General features: G+C 38.1%; 1 protein-coding gene across 2 annotated transcripts; it reads left to right on the forward strand.

Moving 5' to 3' along the window:
* Positions 1 to 395: 395 nt before the first annotated feature.
* Positions 396 to 10,304, forward strand: LOC135643026 (putative leucine-rich repeat receptor-like protein kinase At2g19210). 2 transcript variants are annotated; one of them, XM_065159536.1, is made up of 13 exons: positions 396 to 578; positions 2,681 to 3,224; positions 3,488 to 3,975; positions 5,145 to 5,283; positions 5,372 to 5,443; positions 6,396 to 6,467; positions 6,552 to 6,632; positions 7,417 to 7,571; positions 7,947 to 8,194; positions 8,339 to 8,465; positions 8,671 to 8,739; positions 8,828 to 9,014; positions 9,271 to 10,001. In XM_065159536.1, exons 1-13 carry the CDS (start codon positions 443 to 445, stop codon positions 9,869 to 9,871), a joined length of 2,919 nt encoding a protein of 972 aa, XP_065015608.1. In that variant the 5' UTR covers positions 396 to 442; the 3' UTR covers positions 9,872 to 10,001. The 2 variants fall into 2 exon arrangements, with proteins under 2 accessions (XP_065015608.1, XP_065015609.1); XM_065159537.1 differs by lacking the exon at positions 396 to 578 and adding an exon at positions 1,689 to 1,870 and having other exon boundaries at positions 9,271 to 10,304.
* The last annotated feature ends 292 nt before the right edge of the window (positions 10,305 to 10,596 follow it).

Here is a 10,596-nt window from a genome sequence, read left to right on the forward strand (position 1 = left end):
GATTCAATTGAACATTTTTAATTGAATTATGATCGATTCAATTAAGATTTAAAGTATAATAAGGGATAAATGTTTGGGATTTAACATCTCAGTCCAAATATTAATAAGCGGCCCATCACATAATATATATATATATATATATATATATGCGAGTAATATAAAAATAATATGCCCCCTTCCCCGTATAGTTCATGGATCCTCAATGGATTCGGATTCCGTTATTGGGCACCCATCGGGTCCGGTTCATGGACTCGTATATTAATGGGTCATGGATTGTCATCTAGCCAAACCCACAAAAGTTAACGGGTTTAAATCCGATCCAGAAACAAAGCCCGACCCGGAGAACAGGTCCATCTCTTTCGCTTTCGTCTTCTTCCGCGCGTACCCCTACCCGCCGTCCATCCTCCGACCGGAAGCCTCCAATCGGGCGACGGGCGGCTCCATGTATGCTCCATGGCCATCTGGTGAAGTCCGCGGAAGGCGGTCGCGGCCTGTTTCCGTCCTCTCCCGCCGTGCTTGGCGGCCACGGCAACGTCGTGCTTGTGCCGTGGAACAATTCAGAGCAGTCTATTGCAAATGTGAGAACCCTAAAGAAAGATAAGATTTTTCTTCTTGTGACACAACTACAACTTCTGGAATCATTGAATGCTCATGTAATGACATCAAGAGACGTAAAAAATTTTCCCCCTAAAAAATTACCAGCAATATTTGTTACATTCTGCGCTTTTCTTTTAGAAACGATCAAATTCATGACCAATCGGCTAATGAGTGGTTTGATTTCAATTCATGTCGCTATTGGTTGTTGAGTTATTATCTCGGCCTCTGGACCACAAGTGGCCGTTTCTAAGGCTTCATCTTCGCCCCCTATGATTATGGATGTAAATCCTTCAGTTAATTTCACTTCAAGTCCCTGTCGGTAGTTTTACGTTTGACTTGTGCCAACTTTTCTGATCATCCAAGTGCAAAGAAGAGGGTGTCATTATTTTGACGTTTGACTTTGTGCCAACTTTTAGAAAGACCCATCTAATAAAAGAGGGTATCAGTGTGTCAATGCTATATCCTATGCTATGCATGTGAAGGATAATGATACAGTTTTTAGCAGTGTGTCTAAAAATTATCTTCTACACTACATAGATAAAGGAAGACTTGATGTAGAAGAAGTGGGTATGTCTACATAAAAACAATTTGCAGGCCAAAAAATAATTAATGAACTTTGCAAAGGACAAATCACTAAGTCAACTATGGGAGATTAGTGTGAAATTAATGAATTTAGATGAAAAATGTTTACCTTTGTTGACTTTGTATCACATAATATAAAAGTACTTCTAGACTAAGTTGGTCATATCTTCTGCTTCGTTGCCATACCTTGTCCAAGTTATATCTTTGTTTGGAAGGCTGCCATGTAATTTTCTGCTAATAACTATTGAATTATCTGATATCTCATATGACCCGAAATTGTGTCCAATCACACATGTGTTCCTTTTGGTTATAGTTTCAAAGAAGAGTCTCCTTCACTTATCCTTGTTCGTTGTACCATCAGAAATTGATACCTCCTTGAGAAAGCTTAACATAGAAAAGTAAACAAGCTGGTGATCTTTGACTTCAAACAAGACAAATAGGCCAACTTCTAATTAATCTTAACATGCACTATTTAGGGGGAAGATTTTCCTGTCAAAGTCAATCTTGATCTGCCCTCTTGCTTCTTGAAAACAAATGCACTTTAAGAGACGACTAATGCAATGCAGCAAAGAACGTATTGCCATCTAAGGTTTCCTCTGATGAGAAGTCTGTGAATAAGCCAAGGCAATGACAATAATTTTCTATTTCTGGTGTATCTCTGCAGCAGCAATCTTCGTTCAAGGCCAACCAGGTATGACAGCTTCAGGAGTCCTTTTGAAACATTTTCTAGTAAGTTTTGGAGGATAATTCAGATATTTTTATAGGCTTATATTTTAATGAAAGTTCTTGGCCTTCATGGATAGTTCCATGTAAGGAGAAGTCCTTTCTTTTGAGGATACTTGAGCATATTTGAAGTTGGAACTTTCAAGTTCTCATTTACAGCAACCTTGTGGCATGGATCGAGTGAAATTTTTTGACTGCTTCTTTAGTTTGGCCAGCTGATGCTCTGGCCTTGCCTAACACTGAGGATGTTCTAGCAGAAATTTGGCTTTAGATTGAAGGTTGCACTTTATGCAATTAATATAAAGAGGTTATCAACAGTATCTTATCTTCTCTATCTGCTTCTCATATTTGGCACTAACCAGCTTAAGGTCTTGATATATCCAACGAACCTTGCTCCAAGGAGGATTTTTTAAACTTCTTGGATTAACAAACATACCTCTTATAATTTTGGATTTCTGTGGAATTGTTTTTACCTTTATGAATTATCTAGAGGAGTAATTGGGGAATCTTTAATCTTCAATAAGGTGGAAAGATGTATGGTCAGATGTGGGTAGTGATTCTCTGAGACCTTTATCCCTTTGACCAAATTCTTCTCTCCTTTGGTTCACTTGTTTTTCTGCTCTCCAATCTTTTTTGTCTGATAAGTGCTGCTCTGTTACTAGGAACAGATGCATGTAAACATAATCCCTCTTTTCTATGGAGATAGAAGATACAAATGCTGTCTCTGCGTTGTTTTTCAGTGTTGCAGCAATAACACAATGACAAACCCTGGTTGCAGGTTTCATCAGCATTGACTGTGGACTTGCTGCAAATACCAGCTACAATAATCTCACAGGGATAGAGTACGCCTCCGATGCAAGATATGTCGATACTGGAGAGATTCACACTATCTCCAGTGCTTATCAGACCAGTTCACTAGCACTTCAAAACGTACACCTGAGGAGCTTTCCTGATGGCAGTAGAAACTGCTATACTCTAAAACCTGTACAAAGGGGCAACAAGTATCTCATTAGAGCTGGTTTCTTGTATGGAAACTACGATGGCCGAAATCACATACCACGCTTTGACATATATATTGGGGTTAATCACTGGGATTCCTTCAAATTCTCGAACCCAGCATTTGTGTATGGGACAGAGACTATGATTGTTGCCTCAGCTGATTTCATATCAGTTTGTCTTGTCAACACTGGAGATGGAACACCATTCATATCATCACTGGAGCTAAGGCCTCTCACTGGACTGTACAGTGCCCTGAATGAATCAAATTATTTTCTCAACCTTCAACGATATGACCTGGGGTCAACCAGCAATCGATCGACCAGGTAAGTGGTAGGTTTGCTTTTTCACTTGCTGAAGAAATCATAGTCACAGGTCTAACACTTAAGTATATTCAGGTATAACATATTAAGCTACAAGCTTAACGAAAGAAAGAAAATTTATCAATATTAGTTAATTGATTCAGAAAAAATTGAGTTAGCTCAAAACTTCAAATTAAAAAAAAGTTACAAAATATAAAAAATAACAATAATTTCATAGGTACATGATAAATGTACAATTACAAAGTGACAAGATTATGATCCATCAGGTACCCATACGATGTCTACGATCGCATGTGGACTGCTGACAAGAACTTACCTCCAAATTCATTTGTTCCAATGAATACCTCCTTAAATATCAGTACTTCGTCAGACGATGACTTTAAAGTTTCATCAACCATCATGAGGACTTATGTCACTCCATCTGATGGCTCCGACATCAATTACTACTGGGAGCTGCCGATGGAAACTCCAACTGTCCAACAACACATTGTTCTACACTTTGCAGAGATCGAATTGCTTTTGAGCAATGAGTCACGGATATTTGACATATATTTGAATGGAAAATTGTGGCGTAAAGCATTCAGCCCTCGTTACTTGCAGACAGATCATGTATTCACTACAGAACCTTTGGATTCAGTTTCCAACAATATTAATATCTTGAAGGCAGCCAATTCCACCCATCCTCCGATTCTGAATGCACTAGAAGTCTTCAAAGTTAGGAGCCTCTTAGAGTTGTCTACAGATAATGGAGATGGTATGTCGCTGCCTATATCATTTTGATAAATTTCTTTCTTATGCTCATGTTTGGTGGCTGGTTTATCATATTATAACGTACAGAATACAAGGTTACTTTTGTTCAAGAAGATATATTGGCCTCCTACTTTGAATAACAAAGATCACATAGCTCTTGAGATGCAAAAATAATTTATTTGGCATGGACTATTTTAGTGAGGGTGCCCAAATATGCCATCCTAAGATGTGAAGAACATGTATGAGCTATGACCTTCAAAATGTTAGTTTGTGTTGCCTACCTTTAAACTGATTTGGAGTTCACAGTAGTATATAAGTCAGCAAAGAAATGAACAGAATGCTCATCAACCTCTGTAAATCCAGTTTCGCATAGGATGACAGGTCAAAGCTAAGTCTCTATATGCAGCAGGAGATCATTGACGGCAAGGTTCGCAATACCGTACCGTACCGGAGTTTCGATCTGGGCTCGGTACCGGTACGGTACGGTATACCGCTCGGTACACCCAGCGGACCGGTACGGTACGGTACTGTAGCACTGTAGCAGTGCTACACTGCTACAGTACTGCTACAGTATCGGACGGTAACATATGATCCGCGTACCGAAAGTCTGTCGGACCGGTACGTACCGCCCGTACCGGGCGGTACGGACCGGTACTGCAAAACCATGATTGACGGTGTGGCGTAAGAGTTGGATGCGTGTGGACTTTGAAATCAAATCTTACCTTCTTTTGCAGTCATCTAAACCTTTTCTTTTCGTAATAGTAATTAGTTGGCACATGATAAATATAGGACATGATGCCTGTACTGAACAAGCAACTGGGGTGATTCTTCTTAAACAATAGCAAATCAATAGTTCTAACTATTGGGGTTAGCTTAGATACAATCTTTCCAATCATTGAATTCTGTGAAGAATGATATCCTTAAAGTCTTAAGACCGCCATATCCTTGCTAACGTTTCTGGTAATGTCTGTTTGTTAACATCAAATCCTAATGAAGCTGAGTGGGTCATAAATGAATTAGTTGTGGCACCATAGTAAGAAAAAATGTAAGTGAAAATTGGGCTTTTTGTTTTATGAATGTATTTGTTGTTCCTGCTAAAGCTCATTAGTTTTTGCATTCAGATTGAGAGTGCACTCGTCATCATACAACTTTTTTTTTTCCTTGTGGGATCAGTTGATGCAATCATGGGAGTGAAGGCAGCATACCAGATAAAGAGAAATTGGATAGGTGATCCCTGTAGTCCAAGAATTTACTCATGGGAAGGACTGCGTTGTAATTCCAGTGGCTCCATGTCACAAAGACTCACATATCTGTATGTGCCATGGATGGTAGTTATCACATATATGAGAAACTCCAAAGTATTACTTATGTATACGATACCCGCACTGAATGTTCTGCAGAAACCTAGCTGATGGTGGATTGCTTGGGGAAATTGCTGCCTCTTTTGCTAAGCTTGGTGCTCTGGAACACTTGTAAGTAGATAATGTTGCAATGGAAAAAACAGAACAATATGTCTTTGCTCAAAGATGGTCTTTCTGCTATGAGCCTATCATTAAGTTTATGATTTTACCATTGACAATTTGTTGTTTCATGCTTAGTAGTCTGATATTGGATCTTATTGATGCTTCCTTTGCCATTACTGGGCAAAGGAACTTCTATGGATGTCACTGCTTTGTGTGCTACTTAATTTCTAAAGATTGATCTTTAATAATATTTATTTTCTTTTATCTTCAAGAAACATATATTGCATGTGCCTCTCTCTTACAAACATCACTAGTGGAGTTAGTTACTCACCTATTGACATGCATAAAAAATTGTTAAAGCAATTTACAAACTCCATACAAGGTGCTTTAAGTTGTTATTACACTGTAGTACTTAGAACTTAATTGACAATCTCATAATTTGGCTGAACAAATTTCAACTTTGTTCATGTGCCCTTGTAAAATTGTCAAATTAGAGCTTTAAGCAATGAATTTAGCCTTTAGATGCCACTAATTCTTTAGACAAAAAATAAATGTCCTGGGAACCAGATTTAAAGCCTTATAATGTGCATCTTTTCTTAGAACTGCCTGATTGGAAGAAAATATTCTATGCTCTAGGTTATGTGACATGCTTATCCTTTATTTACATTAAATAATGTCTCTATCCTCTAACAAGGTAAATATGTGAAATTTACGTTTGCTATTTATTACTCTAATGGAGTGGAGGTTTTTCTTTTGGCCTCCAAAGCATGACCAGAACTATCATGTCATTGAAATTAAGAGCTGATATAATTTCTCAGGCATAGGCTGATTGTATTATCTGGTTGCATCTCACTGTAAAATTTTGAACTTCTTTCCTGATGCTGTAACAGTATGAAAAGTCAAGCTGCAGCTAGCATAAGCCATGTAGACAAATATCATGATGTCTGAACTTCTTTTGCAGGAACTTATCAGGCAATAGTTTGTCAGGAGCTATACCTGATGCTCTCGGAGAACTACCTTTTCTACGATTACTGTAAGTGGCGAAAACTGGCTTTAAAATGCTAATAATCTGATAATCTAATCATCTTATGGTGCAACACTGTTTTGTTTTAACAAGGGACTTGTCGAACAACCAATTGCAAGGGTCGATTCCTACTCTTCTTCAAAAAAGATCAGAAAACCATTCTCTTACATTAAGGTTTGTTATCTTTTCTGGAACCTTGAACTTATTCTTAGATGTTACATTGATGAACACATTCACCATCAACTTTTAAGAGATTCTTTGTCATAATTTTGAGAGGGTACATCTCAAGTTTGCAATGTAAGAGGGCATTTCTAGTCTAACATTGGTAAAGTTTAGTCTGGCACAACTTTTAGTCTGTGTATGAGTAATCCCTATGCAAGAGGTTCTCTGTAAGTCCTGGCATCTTGGATAAGGTTTAAACTAAAGATGTAAATAAGGAAGGTATGTGTCTAGCAACCACAACCTGGCCTTTCCAAACATAACTAGGTTTGTGTGCTTATACTCCTCTTACTTTCTCCTACTGTGGCTCATGACTAGATTGTAAAATCTGCTCGAATACTGAAAACTATTGCCAATTGAACAGTGCTTTAGAATCAGTTATCATAGGAGGGCCCATCACATCCTACTTTGTGGACTTTCTATGTACACTGCTGGGCTTAGTACATTGTTCTGCAACAAAAGATCCACTTTTCAGTGAACCGTTCATGGGATGAGCTATTGGAGCTCATGTTTGCTTCTGCTTTTAGACATTTGGATTTCTTTTGTGCTTTGACATGCAATGATCTAGCTCAAAGATTAAATCTGTGAAGCCTATTAAGGTGGAAAAAGTTAGTCCTCATAGTCTGCACTCTACTAAAATGTTGGTATGTTTATGTTGATATTCATTATTGATTACATGCCAAGCTCAACATTTTCTTTTCCAAATTTCATTTTAAGTTTACAATTCTCGTAATGCTAGATATGAGGGCAATCCTGATCTTTGTTATGGAAGCAATTCATGTAAGCAGCGGAAGATGTCAATTGCCATCATCATAGTTATAGTAGCGATTGCAGCAGTATTTCTTCTAATGGTGGCAGCATGTATATGGAAAGTAAAGAGGGCAAAGCAAGCAGGTAGGTGACAATAGGTTATGCAACCATGGCATGCATGCTAATTAACAGTTCACATGCATAAGATCAATTCTAGCACAGTCAGATATAACTTTCAAGTCCAAGCTCCAAGAACTTTCTATTCTTAACAGAGATTATAATTGACTCAAACTTGTTTGCGATGCTTTTTCCAATTTGTGGCATGTTTTGTATCCTGCATTTGTTTTGCTACACAGGCAATACAAGCTTTTTTTTTTCCATTTAATTTTTGTCATGTCCAATTTGCACTATGCATTCTCAACCATAAAACACTAATAAGAGTCATTGCTAAAAATATCACTAATCAAGTTGAATTTATTAATTGCATTCTCCAATTTATCTTAGTTGTTATGACCTCAGGTTGTTTGAAGCCACAGAAAGAAGATGGCTTTTCAGGACATCGAAAAGATAAAAATAAGCAATTTCAATTGAAAAATCAAGAATTTACGCACGAAGATATTGTTTATATAACCAAAAATTTCCAGCACACCATTGGTAAAGGGGGATTTGGGACAGTTTACCTTGGTGAGTTACAAGATGGAACTCAAGTTGCTGTCAAGGTGAATTCTCAATCATCATCACAAGGGATAAATGAATTTCAAGCGGAGGTTAACTTCTTCCCCCTGAAAATTCTACAGATTGATCACTGAGTCTGTAAAATACATGCAATTATTATGGGTAGTAACTGATAGGCTTTCTGGAATATAAAATTATAATCCTATATAACAATGTAAATTGATCGTGGTTTTCAGGCTGAGCTCTTGACAAAGATACATCATAAGAATCTGATGTCTTTGGTTGGATACTGTGAGGATGAGAATTTTCTAGCACTTGTGTACGAATATATGGCTCAAGGAAGTCTTGAGCAGCATCTTCGAGGTAACTTGAAACATTAATAATCCAAATGTTACTTTAGCAACCACTTTCAACTTGTGAAGCACAACTATTCAGTTATCTAATTTGCTGCTTGTTTAAGCACTGAGGACAGCTTTTGATGATTTGAGTTGGTTGATTGCAAACCTTGACCACCTCAAATGAATGTTATCTTTCTCATGCATCAACCTCTTTTCAATATTTCTTATAGGTAAGACTAGTTTCTCTAGAATTTTACAATGGATCGAGAGGCTCCAAATTGCAATTGAAGCTGCCCAAGGTTTGTTTTAGATGCACTCATATGGAGTATTCACTTCATATTGCCGATTTTTCTTTATCTTATTGATTTTGGAACTTTTTTTTTACAGGCTTGGAGTATCTTCATAGTGGATGCAAGCCTCCTATAATCCATAGAGATGTGAAGCCTACCAACATCCTCCTAAACCACAAAGGAGAGGCCAAAATAGCAGACTTTGGGGTTTCCAGGATTTTCCAAAATGACCAAACTCATGTATCTACTGCTGTTGTTGGCACTATGGGATACCTTGATCCAGAGTATGATTCTATTTCACTTGACAAGTCTGAGCAGCTTGAATTGTGTAAACTGGATTCTTAATTTACAGGAACAATATTGTAGTAGTGGGATGAAGTACTAGTTGTTTCATGTCTTTTACAGTTATCAAGGATAGTGATGAATTCTGGAAACCTACCACACAAGTGGACACATGAATAGTCCAATTTCCTTAGTAATTCCATTTTATAAGCATTTTAAGCAATCAGAAAGAATCTCAATGTATTTTTGTTTTTGTAGGTACTTCTTCAGTTGCAAGCTGACTGAGAAAAGTGATGTCTATAGTTTTGGGGTTGTTCTCTTAGAATTGATCACCGGCCTTCCTGCTATATTGAGAAATCCAGACAGGGGAATATTAGTTCACTGGGTTTCTCCAATACTTGCAAGGGGAGACATAGATACTGTGACTGATGACAGGATGCAAAGGGAGAATGGCACTAGATCAGTTTGGAAGGCTGCAGAAATCGCATTGAGGTGTGTTCTGCCTACCTCAATTGAGAGGCCAACCATGAGTGAAGTGGTGATCCAGTTGAAGGAGTGCATGGCACTGGAGGTTTCTTCTCGATCTTCTGGAAGGACCCAGATACAATACGCATCTGAAGTTGATATAGACAATTGTGATGCAATTGAGTTGTCCTCTGCAGGAACCACCGTTAACCATTATGAAGATCGCAGTTCAGTTGAATTTTCCTCTTCTGGAATGAGTACTGACCATCATCAAAATGAATTTGTTGTGTCCCCAAGTGCAGCTTTGCTTGGCTACATATCCAGTGACACTTCTCAATCACATGGCACCGAGAAGGAAGTGGAACCAAAGAGATGTACTTTTTCAGTGGCGTGACATGCATTGAGAGATCGGATGGCGGTCACATAACTTCCAACCGGAGCAGTGCTATTGGTGCAGTGAGTTCCTTTAATTGAACTGGTGGTTGTAGCTGCATTTGTTAGTTATTCTAGGTAAAAGTCACTGAGAAAAGTCAATTTTCTGTCTACATGTGAATGTATAAGGATTCAGATTTTTTTGCCAATTTGCTTTTCTTCCATCATTCTTTTCAGTCCATAGTCTGCATATTCAGATGATCAAGCCTTACATCTAGCCAATAAATGATCTTCTGGACAAACATGGCATTGTATATCCTAGCAGAGCTGAGTCGGGACTTCTGCCAACGAAGATCTCAGTTTGCAAGTAATTCAACATTGAAACACAGGACCAATGTGGTCATCATCTGTGTATCCAGTCCTCCTTGTGTATGGATATAAATCACAATAGCATATATTCAATCACCGTTTGAATCTCTTGCAGCCGTAGTCCTCGGACTTTTTCTTGTGTGGTTCTATCTTTGGTGAGCTGCAGGTAGCTTCTGGGGTTGTAATTTTTGTTGTTCCTGCTGTTAACATCCAGTTCTGTACCAGGCAACTCAATGTGAATGAATCATGTGGTGGATGTATTGAATGTTTGTTGGTTCTTGGCTGTGTTGAACCTACTTATTATTCTTTCACGAAAAGAAACTTGCTAAGCATTTGACTTTGCCAGAAGCACATCTTGGAGTCTCAAGCACATTGCTG

This window comes from Musa acuminata, chromosome BXJ3-7 (assembly GCF_036884655.1).
Source record: "Musa acuminata AAA Group cultivar baxijiao chromosome BXJ3-7, Cavendish_Baxijiao_AAA, whole genome shotgun sequence".
In the NCBI taxonomy this organism is placed as follows: domain Eukaryota; kingdom Viridiplantae; phylum Streptophyta; class Magnoliopsida; order Zingiberales; family Musaceae; genus Musa; species Musa acuminata.

Bases quoted from the DNA above. Each gene is read 5' to 3' on its own strand.
- LOC135643026 (XM_065159536.1), top strand. From the start codon at position 443: ATGTATGCTCCATGGCCATCTGGTGAAGTCCGCGGAAGGCGGTCGCGG. The intron at 3,976-5,144 runs GTATGTCGCTGC...TTGTGGGATCAG, and splicing joins GTCTACAGATAATGGAGATG to TTGATGCAATCATGGGAGTG. The intron at 8,195-8,338 runs GTTAACTTCTTC...CGTGGTTTTCAG, and splicing joins TAAATGAATTTCAAGCGGAG to GCTGAGCTCTTGACAAAGAT.